At 33.0% G+C, this 15,939-nt stretch overlaps 1 protein-coding gene across 5 annotated transcripts in view; it reads left to right on the top strand.

Annotated features, from left to right (window-relative positions):
* The window catches only part of LOC129004739 (mucin-2-like), a 54,893-nt gene extending 39,964 nt beyond the window's left edge, over positions 1 to 14,929 (top strand). For 2 of the 5 annotated variants that reach the window (XM_054433342.1, XM_054433341.1), the window contains exons 11-15: positions 700 to 864; positions 1,138 to 1,253; positions 1,977 to 2,133; positions 11,222 to 11,574; positions 13,727 to 14,929. In XM_054433342.1, the coding sequence (XP_054289317.1) occupies positions 700 to 864; positions 1,138 to 1,253; positions 1,977 to 2,133; positions 11,222 to 11,574; positions 13,727 to 13,776 (841 nt within the window). In that variant the 3' untranslated portion in view covers positions 13,777 to 14,929. Of the gene's footprint in view, positions 1 to 699; positions 865 to 1,137; positions 1,254 to 1,976; positions 2,134 to 2,960; positions 3,028 to 6,704; positions 6,764 to 11,221; positions 11,588 to 13,726 lie in introns of those variants that run through there. The other 3 variants (XM_054433343.1, XM_054433344.1, XM_054433345.1) reach the window with 3 other exon arrangements.
* Positions 14,930 to 15,939: the final 1,010 nt, after the last annotated feature.

The following is a 15,939-nucleotide window of genomic DNA, read 5'->3' as shown; positions in this document are numbered from 1 at the left end:
CTATATACGAATTATGTATTAAGTAAAAACAAAAAGTAATTGTACATGACTTTTATGCACTTTCAGGTTAGTTTTTTAAGGGGAAAAAGCAACTTTTCTTTGGAATAATTATTGAGGAGAAAGGAAGGATACACAAACTAACTCACCTGAATAAAGAGCCCCAGGAGGTTAATAGAACACATAGAAAGTACACATTAAACTGATATTTCGCCTCTTTCAGGGGCTTCTTCAGAGGTAGAAGGTAGAATGGAAGTTACAATTCTGGCCAAACAAAGTTTCTGTAAGGGGCAAAATATCATCTTAATGTGTAGGCCTACTTTCTATGTGTTTTATTCACTTTCATAATTTACTGAGGGATCAACTCGCTTCTGAAACTTGTACTGTATATTTTATTGCAATAGAAAAACTACACTTATCTTCAACAGTTCTTTCAGGTAAAAGGTCATCAAGAAGTCACATATTTTTATTTTACTAATTGGTTACCCTGAGTCTGAATTTGAATGTGATATTTGTTTATTTTTCATTTATTTTGAAAGCTTAAAAAAAATAGTAGGCTTCAATAATTGAAGTATTGATTTGAATTTAATTTTTCAATGCTGAATAGAAAGACTTGAGTAAGGAAGACTTTTTTGTCTGTTGCTGGTTTAAATACACCTATGAGTCATGAGCTTTGTTATTTAACTCATTTGACCTATGCAGGATGGGTCACCCGAGTCCGGACGTCGGGTCCAGCGGGTCTCGTACACCCAAGGTCAGTCCCAACTCCATGACGCCCCCAGCGATACGACAGCCTTCCAAACGTACCAGGCGAGGCTCAGAGAGTTCCAACGCCTCTCATGATGACTTGCCTTCCTCCGCACCCAGGTATGTCCACCCTAGACGTCCACACGTCCTGTCAATATGTTGGTGTCTAATTCCAGAATTTACAGTCGGTCCAAAAAATGTCAACAGTGATCACCTTTGGGATTATTTTTCATTGAACAACAAACTGAGTTTTAAATTGCAACACAACTTAAATATAGTATAGTATAGTATAGTACTTGGCCTGATTATCTTTATTTTTCTTATCTATCAAGCATGAAAAATGGGTCCTAACAAGTGGCACTTAAATTTTTATACCTCTGTTATTTTTTGCAGACCAAGCAAACGGAAGTGCTCAGAGAATGCTGCCGAACTGATAAAAGCATGCATGGGGTTGGAGGAATACCAAGGAAAGAAACCAGCAGATGTGGAAACTATCAAACCCAAAAAAGGTATAATTGTAGTATATCCAGTCACAATTTGATTGAAATATTTTTTTTTAGATTGACTTAGTTTAATTTATTTGGTAAATTTACTGTTTTACATTGTTTTATGTAGTTGCAGTAGGCTATTCACAATCAAGTATGACACACATATTTTTATTTTATTTAACCATTAAAATGTTATTTATTGACAGTACCTCACAAAAGAAGAACAAAATTTCACAATGTGATAACAATATGGAAATATCTCAATATATTTTGGTTAAATTTGCATTGTTGAGACTTCTTTCTTGTCGCATACCAGAAGTATATCATATCATATCATCTATCAATATTTTTAAATATTCAAAACAAAATATATATTTTATTTATTTTATTTTTAAAGCATTAAGTGTCTGGTATAAAATGCTCAAGTCTTACATTACACACTATATTAATTACATTAAGTTTAAAACATCATAGCTAAGCTATAGCCCGAAACTGTTTTATACATTACTTCAGGCTAGAAGTAGAAGGTTGTGGCAATGTTACATGGATAATAATCATTAGTGATGGCAGGATGTGAACCTGGAATAGAAGCTCTGTGCTACCACTAGACCAACTTACTCTCCACAACAGTACTGTAGAACACTAGGGATTTTTGGGCTTTTTAATGGGGGTTCATTACTCTTTGTAATAATAGTTTAACAAAATATTTTGTCATTTAAAATACTGATCGGTGTTTGGCACCAGGAGCGAGTTCAACTTCGGCAGAAGGTGTGGAATCGTCAGACGATGAGCCTTTGATAGAGATCGTGGGGAAGAACCGGAGCAAGACCAACTCCGTGTCGGAGGAACACCCGAGTCCTTCTCCGCGGTCATCGCGCGGCAGCAAAGACGAGGAGGGAAAGTGAGTCAGTCTGTTGTGTTGGCAATAGTGTAAGCGGGGACCGCTCAGGTCAGGGATCATGTTAGGCGTACAGAAACATTGCCAACTGAATGTTCTCTTGGACAAACAAGTTGGTATTGGCTGTGATAACTACCAGTTTGTTGCTTTCTAGTTTCTTGCTTGGCGCTCATTTCAAATTGCTTTCAAAATGTTGTTGGACTCTTGTAAATTCATTTGTAAGACAAAACAGACTTTTATCCAACACTCTTCTCTCGAATTGTTAGCAAATAACAGCAAGCTTGGTTGTTTAATTTCTAACGGAACAAATTTAAGATAAATTTACTAAAGTGTTTTGAATTTTTTGTAAAGTATTTATGTAAATATTATCACTGATGTAAATGTGTGTTTTAATTTTATATAGCATTACAATCTTCCTTTGTTTGTCAACGTTACAAAAGGAACTAAGCTATGGTGACTGATGTTGTTGAATAAATTGGTTTAAAATAATTGATTTACAACATGTGTAAAAAAAGAATTGTATGACATACTTTACAACAAAGTGAAAGAGATTATGAATGAATTTATTTATTGGCAGATTAATCACTCAATTTTGTGAAATTGTGTGTGTTTCTGTAAAATAATATGATCCCTGATTTGGGTATGAAGAGTGTTTTAAATTATAAATTTTTTTCAATTAATTATTTAAGTATACTTACTGCCATGTTTAAATTTTATACAGTTAGAAAATTGTTAGTTTTATTTTCACTTACTATTTGAGTGTTTTTGTTATTTATAAGTATTATTTTGTTTTTACTTGTGTGGAAGTTTGGTTTTCATTGTTCTTTCAGCTTTCTGGGGTGGTGATTCAGTTCTATTTATAGCTGTTACCATTTATAAATCTCATCAAATAAGAAGGTAGGTCTAACTTACTTCAGCAGTTTGTTTTATGGTATGTACACTATTTGCTTATGTTCAACATAAAAATGGGTGTTTTATTTTTATTTGTGGCTTAAATTCTTGACTGACTTTCTCTTATAGTGTGTAGTCTTTCGGGCTAATTCCAATTTTTACATTTTCACACATACAATATGGCAGGAATTGTACATACTGTTAATACACTTTTTTCAATCTAAAATACTTATGCATAAACACATCATCACATGTACATCAGTGTCCCACTATCACATATTTAACACTTTGTAAGATAGCTCGTCTACATCTACTTGATTGAGGTTATGAATGTGATAACCTTATTAATGGTGTCCCTGGAGTATGTGTGCATCCTGTCTTTACTAACCCAATTATTTAATACGAAAACCCCGAGCACTTTCACACAGTTATACATTTTGAGTCTTCACTATAAGAATGATTGATGAAGCGCTTCAATGGTTTCATTTTGGACACAGGTAAATTTTCTCTTCATCTACAGTAGTATGAATGACAACAACAGATCTTGTACAACTCATAGAAATTGTAGGTTTAAAAATAGCCTTAACTAACAGTCGACGAAACTAATAATCTCAGTCTCAGTCAGGCAATGCATTCTTTAGACCTTTTAGGGTTATCCCAAATTGTGTTTTAGTCCTTAAAAATAAATCTGAAGATTTACAATTTTCACAATTAACTCACTAAATTTGTATTGCAATTTTTGTTGCTTTGAGCTTTTAATTGTTTATAAGTAGTAGAAATAGCTAAATTAAATCAAAGTAAAACTAAGGGTTTGGGGATGAAGGATAGACGGTTTTTATGGTTGATAGGACGAGTGAAGCTATTTGAGTTTACCTTATAGTTAAATTTGTATTACATTTTTTTCTAGTTTGATTTAATTCTACATGTTTTATAGCTAGGTTTGAAAACATTGCAAGGTTAAGGTGTAACCTTTGTTTGTGTGTTTGTTGACTAAGTGAGACTGAGAAGCAAAATTTCCTTAATAAAACCCCATAGAGCTTTCTTACTCTTTCCATTTAGTGTTTTGGAGAAAAAGCACTTTGCCTAAGAATTCATTAAAAAAAGTTCTCATAGCTCTTGTTAACACTTTATAAAAAAATTACCTGTAAATAGGTACATCATAAGAAAAACAGCCTACTGCTTAGTCAATGCACCTCGTTTGAACAAAATTAACCATGTTAAGTTTGATGAAATTCTACGTTTGTATATAATGCTATAAATATCATTCCTAGTTTCTCTATGAAATCTTTTTTCAAAAACATTGTAAAATGAATTATCCAAATAAAAGTTAAATCACTCGAAATCACACTTTAACTATCAAATAGACAGTAAGGTTTAATTTGGTTTTTTTATAGGAAAAACAAGCTAACCTTTACTTGCAGTGAGTAGTCTTCTCAATAGGAAACACATTTATATACACACAAAATTGAATTATTTAACTATCACTGACTACTTTGTCTATCACAAAGAAAGGAAGATGGAAATTGCATTGTGTTGGAAATATTCTGGCCAGGAAAAATAAAAAGCATCCTAAAACTATCTTTGGACTAAACATGTCGTGATTGTCTCCTGACTGAAAATTCTATTTTTGACTTTGGGGATGTGTCGATTCTCGATACCACCAATCGATCGCCAATAGTCTATTCTGATACTGATACTCAACCCGTCTACGAATATCGTGCGATCGGAAAATTAACGCTGCTTCCAATTATACAAGACGACGATGACGTTTCCATAACTGCAGAAGACAATGATGATGTCTAATTAGCCTCGAGAAATAATCAGAATTTAGCCTCAATCATGGAAGATGGTGATAATTTCTACAGGATTGCTGTAGATGTTCATTATTTTCTGCAATTGCGATAGACAATGCCATTTCTGTGACCACAGGAGTCAATGATGATGTCATACATGGGCGTGGGAGATAATCAGAATTTTGCCTCAATCATGGAAGATGGTGATAATTTCTACAGGATTGCTGGAGATGATCATTATTGTTCTGCGATTGCGATAGACAATGCCATTTCTGTGACCACAGGAGTCAATGATGATGTCTACATGGGCGTGGGAGGTGATCAGAATTTTGCCTCAATCATGGAAGATGGTGATAATTTCTACAGGATTGCTGGAGATGATGATTATTGTTCTGCGATTGCGATAGACAATGCCATTTCTGTGACCACAGGAGTCAATGATGATGTCTACATGGGCATGGGAGATAATCAGAATTTTCCCTCAATCATGGAAGATGGTGATAATTTCTACAGGATTGCTGGAGATGATCATTATTGTTCTGCGATTGCGATAGACAATGCCATTTCTGTGACCACAGGAGTCAATGATGATGTCTACATGGGCGTGGGAGATAATCAGAATTTTCCCTCAATCATGGAAGATGGTGATAATTTCTACAGGATTGCTGTAGATGTTCATTATTGTTCTGCGATTGCGATAGACAATGCCATTTCTGTGACCACAGGAGTCAATGATGATGTCTACATGGGCGTGGGAGATAATCAGAATTTTGCCTCAATCATGGAAGATGGTGATAATTTCTACAGGATTGCTGGAGATGATCATTATTGTTCTGCGATTGCGATAGACAATGCCATTTCTGTGACCACAGGAGTCAATGATGATGTCTACATGGGCGTGGGAGATAATCAGAATTTTGCCTCAATCATGGAAGATGGTGATAATTTCTACAGGATTGCTGGAGATGATCATTATTGTTCTGCGATTGCGATAGACAATGCCATTTCTGTGCCCACAGGAGTCAATGATGATGTCTACATAGGCGTGGGAGATAATCAGAATTTTGCCATGATCGTGGAAGACAACAATGACGTTTTCATGACTGCAGAAGTCGATAATGGTGGCTTCGCGACTGCTGGAGATGATCACGTTAAATCAAGCTTAACTTGACTGATTTAATCAGGCTGAAACAGCTCTAGTTAAAATAAAATTCTTTTTGATTTTTGATGTTACATCTTCACTTACCTTTACTTACCTTTGATATGGTAGTTATTTAATATGTTTAGAAGGATTAAACTGAAATCGGCTAGTTAGAATTTTTCATTGCTGCATTAACTATTTCTTTGCTTAATTAACACTCCATTTACCCCAAATACTTTATGGAAGGAGATAAAGACAGGGGTTAGTGTTGTATAACCAATCCATTAAGAAAATTTGGTAAAACTATAAAAAAATGGTTTTGGTATCCAGAATTGATAAATCTTGGTATCGACACATCACGAGTTGACTTAGCTAAGCAGCCTATAATAATCTCAGGACTACTAATCGTATAATCGACCTAAATCTGTACAACCTATAATTATCTTAAGACCAAACATCCTATAATTTGCTGAGGACTTAAAATCCTATAATTGACTTAAAAATATGCGTCCTATAATTATCTCAGGACTAAACATCCTATAATTTGCCGGCGACTACAAATCCTATGATCAACATAAATCGAAGCATCCTATAACCAGTACTAAACATCTCATAATAATTATTGTCTCCGGACTAAACCTCCTACTATAGCGTTCAATAGGTTTGACACAGTTTAGCCAAGTGACACCAACCACTGCCAACTAACACTGGGAGAGTAACGCGGGTGTAATTGGTGATGTTGGTTCTAGCTTGCTGGAAGTGGGCGTGAGGTCGGTGTGTTTGTGATTGTATGCCCTCCACAGCCCAGGTAAGCAACGTGCACTCTCTTTCTCTCTATCTATCTTTCTCTTTCTCACAATAGCCGTCGCTTTTCAGTGTGTGCACCTTGGGCGCCTAAACGTTCGTTACCTTGTGTTTGTTGGTTACAGGTACAATGGTTGATCTCTTTTGGATGTTGTCACCGATACTCGTTTTGCAAACCATTTCCATGCTTTTTCATATTTTTAAAATTCAAATTCTTTCATGTAGTGATAGGTGAGTCTTAAAAAATCATGTAATTGAGCTGAAATTATTCTGTTAATGATGAGAATATTTACTCTTATTGACTTTAAAATATTTATGTCTGGGTTCAAGGTAAATAAGATTTAAGATTTAGTTCAACCAAGTTCATCCAAGTTCAACCAAGTTGCTTGGATGTAATAAAAAATAATGTTCCTTAACTAAAATTGAACAGTTTAACATTCAGTCTTATCAAAAAGATTAATCATCAATGATAGTTTTTTTAAATTAATTAAATTTTTGTAGCTATCCCTATACTGTTTATCAACTTTAACCCTTTGAGTGCCAACGTCCGGGGAACCGGACGTTTTTAAAACGAGCCAAAAGTGCCGACGTCCGGCCGACCGGACGTTTTTAGAACGAGCCAAAAGTGCCAACGTCCGGCTGACCGGACGTTTCGTAATGATCGAACAGCTGTTATAACAACCGAACGGATACTCGGATTCTTTTAACCCATATATTAACATTGAGTCGAAAGTTACTAGATGCGATACATCGATTTTCGTTGGTCGAAATATCGAAAATTCGATTTTTACGAAATTTTAACCTAAAAACCGCCAGATCGCGCTCGGCATTTTTAGCGCGACCTTCGGGAAAAATCATCGGCATTTTTTGAGCGTTACTTTTATTTCTCGCCTGGCACGCTAAGGGTTAAAATATGAAGTTTTGCTGTTGAGTTTCAAGCTCAAGTTGTTGATTTATCATTTTACATAACAATTTTCTTTAATTTAATTTAGTAGTTTAATTTTTCTATGCAGTCTTATTAAAAAGTTCAATAATCAGCGATTGCCCTTTTTAATTAATAAAATGTTGCTATAATATAATCGGCTATAATGATTTATCCATCCAAATACCAACATACCTTCCCAAAAATATGAGAGTTTGCTGTTAAAAGCCAAGTTAAAATTTTTTATTTATCATTTTATATTAATATACTAATAATATATATACTTAATATATATACTTTACTGTTAGCACCGTATTGTTGAAAGCTTTTCAGATTTACAGAGTTCAGTTGAAGTAATTTTAAATTAGATAAATTAAAGTTTCAAAGACTCTTTGTCTTTTTTGAAACCAAATATTGCTGACTACAGTAAAAACCTGCTGTCTGGCTTGCGATGGTCCGGCACTTTAAATAATTCGTCATCAGAGTCTATAAGTGTGATAATTTTTTGTATGCTATTTTAAATAATTTTGTTGTAGCGATCGGCAGATGTTGTTAGCGATTGGCAGACGGCGCTTGTGATTGTTTAGACTTCTGCAGCTATCATTCAGACGGCAGGAGCTATTGTTAAACTTCGGGAGTAATAATGGTTCAGGCGATAGTATCGGTCGTTCTGTCTGCGGTATCAATCGTTCAGTCGTCGGTATCGATCGTTCAGACGTCGGTGGTGATCATTCTGACGTTGCTAGTGATCGGCAGATAACGTTGCGTTATTTTTTTGTGGTAACTCCGCTAGCCTCTCTATATTGCCGGTTTTTAGAAGTTAATCAATAATCCGGCGAAGCCGAAGTCCCCAACGTTCCGGATTATTGATCATCTACTGTATTGTTTACAATTTTGTTTTTTTCTGATTTGCTTTTAAATGCTCCTTTGACTTTTCAAAATTTTATTAAGAGATTTTCACAGTTGTTATTGGTTTTGAATTTTGACCAAGAATTTTTTTGAAATAAAGCCTAACTCAATAAAAATGAGACTTTATAATATGTTTGTACAATTTTAGTGTAAAGCCAATATATAGCAATCAAGTAATAGCAACAAATACAGACCTTCCAACTCGCCATTACTATGCTCTTATTGAAAAAAATTAAATATCGTTCTTCATATAAATAATGTAATATTAATTTATTTTGGTAAAAAATAAATACTTAATTATCATTTTAGTCTTTTCCTAAATGTAAATCCTTGCAATTCACACGTAAATCACCTTCATACTCATTAACTTAAACTAAAACTTATATTAAAAGTCACACTCTCTATCGGAATGAAATCTTATTAATATGAAGTAAGACAAATTTCAAAATTTCTAGCAATTAATTTCATCTTATAATTTCATACATGAAACAAAAGCTTAATTATTAAATTTTAATCAATGAAAAAGCATGAAATGTGTTTCATATTTTAATTTATATATCTTAATGTTTTCATTTATAGGTTATAGAGACATGTTTAGCTCTAATCAATGTTAATTAATTTGATTATAATATGTTTTCAGTTCATATGAGTTCAATGCTTGTTTAAATCATTATGTTTTCCAGTGGTTTTAGTTAAGTATATCAATAGTTTTATATTTTTGTTATTGTTAAAATTTTGTTATCTACATAACTTTCAATAAATTATTAAAATAATAAATAATTTTAATTTAAGACATAAAAAACTCACATATTTTAAGTGGTCATTTGAAGTGAATTTTAATTAAAACTTGCCTTAAAAATTCATTAATAACCTTAATTTGATATTTATTAGTCACACCAAACAGATAAATCTATTGTTTGTAGAGACCAGGTAAAGAAATTATTACCATCTATTAATTAGTATAAAAACTATAGGCTATATAAATCAATATTTAAGTTAATAATAATACTTTATTTCTTCCTTCAAGGTTTCCAGATATTATTAAAATATCTCTGTTACTTTTAATCCAAAATATTATTCATATTTTTAAATTAATACTTACTAACACAAAATTTTCTCTCCCGAAAATATTTTTATTTCCATACATATCCATTTTTGTTCCCTTCTCTCAAATTATTATGTTTTTTTTTGGTATCGTAGATATGGGATATGCATGGTATTTTCAAAATTTAGCTGCTTCGTATCTTGTGCTTTTAGAAGTTTTGTGTGTGTGATATGCGTACTTTGTTAAATCTAGCTGTTTCATGTTAGTTTATGCCTTCTTAGAATCTTATGTCATGCATAATGTAGGCATATTATGTTTTGATTCAGTAGGTTGAGGAATATCTGTTTTGAAAAAAATAATTAATGTTATAATTTTGGTGGAGTAGATTTTCCAAAATTCAATATCTTTGTTTACTGAAGTTATTCATTTTGTGTGAATTATTTCAAGTTACTGAAATTAGTAATAATTGTTTAGTTCATTTTAAACCCAACTGATCATAGTAATGCTATACAATTTGTTCCTAATAATTACATACAATATATCTTGATTTAATTTTTCATCTTTTATGGAACCGCCAATGATCAAAATAATTTGTTTATGCATGGATCTCATACCAGTCTCAAATAATGATAGTGTTTGACCGTAATTAATTTCAAGCAAATGCTAGAATGTTTCCCTTATTGCATTCTTATGTTAGTTTTGTATTATTATAATCTATTTATGAATCATGTTTGTCTTGAAACACTGGTTCTGTACAAGGACTGATTATGCAACTGACTTGCTCTGGTATAACATATTTTTTTCCTTTTATCCATTATTCATGTTTTTTTAACAAGCACTCAACCAAAGAGAGATACTATCTATCATCGATGGTAATAATTTCAATTGGTCCCTTGCTTTATTTATCACCCCAAGGGCATTTTCCTTGTAAATAGTATTACATTGTTAAATTAAATTCTACCCTCTAATTAGGATTGGAAGTTATCTGCCCTATAGGTCCTCAATATAAAACTTGACGTTGTATTTTTTTATTAGAGTTCTTAAATAAACTATTTCGTATGTTTATCTCCTGCAATATTTAAGTTAATGATGTTAAAAATTGAAATTTTATCAATTGTTGTGATTTTTTAAATATTCTAAGTTTAAAATTCCTTACGGAACCAGTATTAAACAACACACACATACATATACTGAAACTAGAAATAATTGATGGTTTTAGGCAATTAAGTGATAAATTTTGTAAAGCTATCTTCAAATGACCACTTAGCCTAAGGGTTTGCTGATACAGTTCAAACAATTAAACAAAATGTTATTAGAAACAGACCATAAAATTCAATCATGAAGCTATTGTATTACTATATTGTTAAAATTATATGGTTTTGTGAGTTTTCCTGATTCAAAACATCATTACAGTATCTTTTGCTAAGGCCCTTTGTGTACTGTAACACTATAATCAAATTAGTTTTCCTGATGATTGTTTACAGGTTTTACAATCGGTGAATGGCTCAATTGCCTTGTGACTTGTCAATGGAGAATTATTGAACAAAATAATGTGGAAGGATCATAACTAACACTACTTGTTGCAGAACCATCAGCGGGGCCGGCAACACCCCGAGAACCAACCACAAGTTGCCTGTTGGCGGCAACGTGAGCGCCGCCAAGCAACCCCCTGCCAGCACCGCCAGCACCCCCGCTCAGACCCCTGCGGCGCGACGCTCCATCAGGCAACACCCTGCGGACGACAAGAAAAGTGATAAAGTGATCTCAGTAAACACACAAGTGACCAACACCAAGATCAGTGCTAGTGTTAGTGCCAAGAACAGTAGCAACGGCTGTGCCGCAGCAACACGAGGCAAGACTAACTCACCCCCCTCCACTGCTGCCACCGCGACCGACGAAATCAACACTCGACGGAAGACGCGGAGCGGAGCTGTCGTTGGTCAGTAGATACGGTAATCCGGTTTTACATTCCTTTTCTGTAGTTAAGTGTTGTTGTTTGCAAGGTATTTTTTGGGTAGCTGGAAATAATTTATGGAGGCAATATTTTGAAATATGCCTGGATATATATTTTTTAAATATTCCGTATAGATATTGATATTTATTTAAAATTATAATTATAATTTATTAAATTTAAATTATAATTATAATTTATTAAATTTAAATTATAATTATAATTTATTAAATTTAAATTATAATTATAATTTATTAAATTTAAATTATAATTATAATTTATTAAATTTAAATTATAATTATAATTTATTAAATTTAAATTATAATTATAATTTATTAAATTTAAATTATAATTATAATTTATTAAATTTAAATTATAATTATAATTTATTAAATTTAAATTATAATGATAATTTAACATATTGCACCTGCTACTAGATACAAAAGATCATCAGAATTGTATTTTTTATCTAACTTTCAACGCAAACTTGTAAAAATGGTACCTATTACCGTAGTTGAAATTTACCATTAGATAATTTTAGTATTCTACAAGAAAAATACAAGCAATAATTACAATTTTATCAATTATTGTAACTCTTTCAATATTCCAAGTTAAACCAGTAATAAATAATCATATATAAATTGAAACTAGAAATAAATTTTGGTGTTTGGCAGTTGATGTATTTTGGAAAGCCAACTTTGAATCTTCACTTAGCTTGATGTTTTGCTGAAAACATTGAATCTTGATTTCTGAAGTAGACATCCCATCTATTTGGACCAGCTGTTGCCAAAGGATATACAGAAGTTATGAGCTAGTCAGAGAGTGGGCTACTGTCTAAAGTTCTATTTTCTGCCTCATTTTTTTATCAAGATAGTTAATATGATATAAAAGATAGGCCTACTTAAGCTTACAATAATTTTTCTTCTCATGGGTTTAACCCCAGATTTGGTTCACCCTAGTCAGAATCATTTTTCTGGCAACTGTTGCAAAGATATAAGTTCAGAAAAAACTGTCAATAGATAGGGATGGATGGGATTGAACTTTTAGTTCGGGACGGGACGGGATTTTTATTTCCTTCCCAATTTTGAGGACGGGACGGGGCGAATTTTTTCCTGTGCATAAAAAAAGTCCTTGAGTATTGCAGTTACCAAAAAAGAAAATCAATTTTTACAGTTTGCGGCACTGATCTATCAAAACAAAAAAAATGGGTAACAATTTACAGGTATCTATAGAAACTTGTGACTCACGGTTGAAATGACTCGTGGTCACGTTGCGATAGTCAAAATGACTCGCGGTCACGGGATGATCATCGGTATGACACGTTGTCACGACATGATCTGCGGTCACGGCGCGATCGTCGGTATGACTCTGCGGTCACGGCGCGATCGTCGGTATGACTCTGCGGTCACGGCGCGATCGTCGGTATGACTCCGCGGTCACGGCATGATCGTCGGTTTGTCTCCGCGATCATGGGGTGATAGTTGGTATGACTCACAGTCTCTACAGGATCGTCGGTATGACTCCGCGGTGACGGCGCGATTGTCATTATGACTCTGCGGTCACGGGGTGATCGTCGGTATGACTCACGATCACAGCATGATCGTTAATATGACTCGCGGTTACGGCGCGATCGTCGGTATGACTCCACAGTCACGGCGCAATCGTTGGTATGACTCCGCGGTCACGGTGTGATCGTCGAAATGACTTTGCTTCCTGCGTTCGCGAAACTATCGTGAACATCACTCGCGAAGCGGCAAAATTGCCAACGATCGGACCAAATCCCGTCCCGAAAAATTCCCGAATAAAATGTAATCCTGTCCCAAAAATTGGGAATATTTTTTTCCCAAAAATTTCCTTAAATTTCGGGACCCGTCCATCCTTAGTTCTAGATTTTAAAATTATAGTAATTAAAATCACGTAAAAAAAGCTACTGTTGTCTTTGAACCAAAATTGCTTCTAAATTCAATCCAACAATTTACGGTGAATAAATAGGTTATTTAAAAATGGTCGGGCCCTCTTTGTTTAGGCTGATGGAGGTTTCAATGTAAGTTGATGGAAGTTGAATTGAAAGTTTTTGGAACAGAGTCTGCGTGTCTGTGCTATGAAGGGGTTATGTTGAATTTTCTGTGGTTGGTTTCAGGAGACTCAGAATCTACCAAAAGACGACGGCCCTCCAGAGATAGCAAGTGATGGATGACCACGCCACAATGCGTCTCAACTTAGTTACTTTTGTTTGTTGATCATTTGAATTTTATTTTTTTAAATTTTATGGTTATCGGTTGTAAGTACTTAGTAAGGCGAATCTTATCTTTTAATATCTTTGTTTAATACCTTTACTGTTGTGATTTGACTAAGCCGTGTTAATTTAGTCTGTTTTTGTTGACACTAAAAAGGTTTTCCATGATTCTTTTTTATAGTTGCGATTATTCACTTTTGTATTGTGATATTATACTTTAGCCGATTTTGTTGTGTAGATCAGAGGTTTTTAGACTGTATGATTTCGTCGCTTTATTCGTTTTGTGAGATTTCACGCGGTATTTATTTTCATCTTAATATTTTTTATAGTTTTTTTCTGATTGTGTATTGCTTTTAACATCAAGTCCAGGGAGGGTTTTTCATAAGTTCAATATGCTCGAGTTTTAATTTGTCGGTTCTTGTATGGGCGTGCAGTCAGGTGGATAAAGTGAATATTGCCTCCATAACCATAAAACGCCTTAGGTTACACTTAACCTGTACATTTTGTAACATTGTACAAATGACAAGTATAAGATGCTGCAGAATATATTTAGTGGAAACAGATTCTATATATTTTTTGTTTTTAATAATTTTACGTAAATGATAAATCGTAAAAATTTGTCTCGTGTATTTAGTTAGGTAATATGTATAAATGAGTGTAAATATCTAGCGGGGGTCATGTAAATACACTTGTGTACACAGAGTCGTGTTCTTTTGTATATTCGTATGTACATTGTTGTTAGCTCTAACTTTTGTTATACAAATTATATTGTGTTGAAATGTATATAAATCAATTTATAGAGTAATAACGGTATTTTGTTTTACAACGGCTAGATTTGATATCTAAATTAATTTGAGGATTGATTTTTGCCTCTGATCCTCGGTTATATTCCTGTTATATTGATTACCATGTCGAGTTCCATTATTTTGTTTATGTTAAAAGTGCTACTCTATAGTATAGGCTCCGTGTTCAGATTATGTTATTTATATTATACATAAAAGTCAATTCTCAAAGATAAATATTACCACCTTATTAAGATATATGAAATCTATGTTTAAGGTAAATGCTTCTGTGTCTTAAATACCGTAAATAAAAGTTTAAAAATTACTGTCTGATTTTATTATTTTAGCTGTTGGAGCTTTTTAAAACAGAAAATTGCAAAGTGTTGCTAAACTATAATATATATATTTTTAAAATGTTTTAGTTAAAAACTTAACCATTTATAATATAGTAAGTTTCTTATATTATTAGCTAAATATAATATCACATGTTTGTTTTGCGATGCTAAAAGTATACTTTTTGTTTACAATTTCTGTTTTGAGAATAGAAACGCTTAGTTAAATTTTATTTGTGTTATCAGTAACTTTTGTTTACAAAGAATCTATATACGCTGCAAGCTATTTTATTTTAAGTTGTTAGAATTTCATACAAAAAAAATTGTTTCATACACTTGGAGAGTTCAGGATTAGTATTTTGTTTCTAATGTAATTTGCATAGTTTTCTTGAGTCGACCATAGTAAATTGTCTCAGTAATCTGATAGATTATTGTACCTTAGACATTGTACATGATTACAAAAGTATATGTAGGAGATAAAAGAGTTTATTTTACATGAGTATTTGCAGGCTTGTAAAATGTTAATTTGGTCAATATTTTGGGTCTTTTTAAAATTTTAATTTGTACTTTGGGTAAATCATCTTTGCAGACTAGTAAAATAAATGCCAATCTTTCTTGTAACAAAACCAATCGCAGCTTTAATCATTTAGTTCAGTTTTGAATCGCTCCAAGAGTTGAAGGTCACCAATATTTGATATTTTCTAAGCTAACTTTAAGATAGTTTTATGTCGGGTAGATTTAGAGGCTTCCCTAGCTTTAATAGGGTCTATCATAGAAGTGACGGGTCTCGCAATGAAGTAGACCTCAAGTACAAATGTATTTTTAAAATGGTTTTGTATAAATTCATTTGTATGAATGGAATTAAGTGTTTCTGTTCATATTTGTATACAATATAAATAATATATATTATATAAAATAAAGCTTATGACGTTGATGAACTGTTGCCTCTATTTTTACACTATCGTTGAAGTTAGTGTCTTAGATTCTAATCGTTGTTCGCCCT

Source organism: Macrosteles quadrilineatus, unplaced genomic scaffold (assembly GCF_028750875.1).
Source record: "Macrosteles quadrilineatus isolate MER2022 unplaced genomic scaffold, UCM_ALF_1.0 Scaffold_11__1_contigs__length_5352618, whole genome shotgun sequence".
NCBI lineage: Eukaryota > Metazoa > Arthropoda > Insecta > Hemiptera > Cicadellidae > Macrosteles > Macrosteles quadrilineatus.
This window is presented reverse-complemented; position numbering and strand designations above follow the sequence as displayed.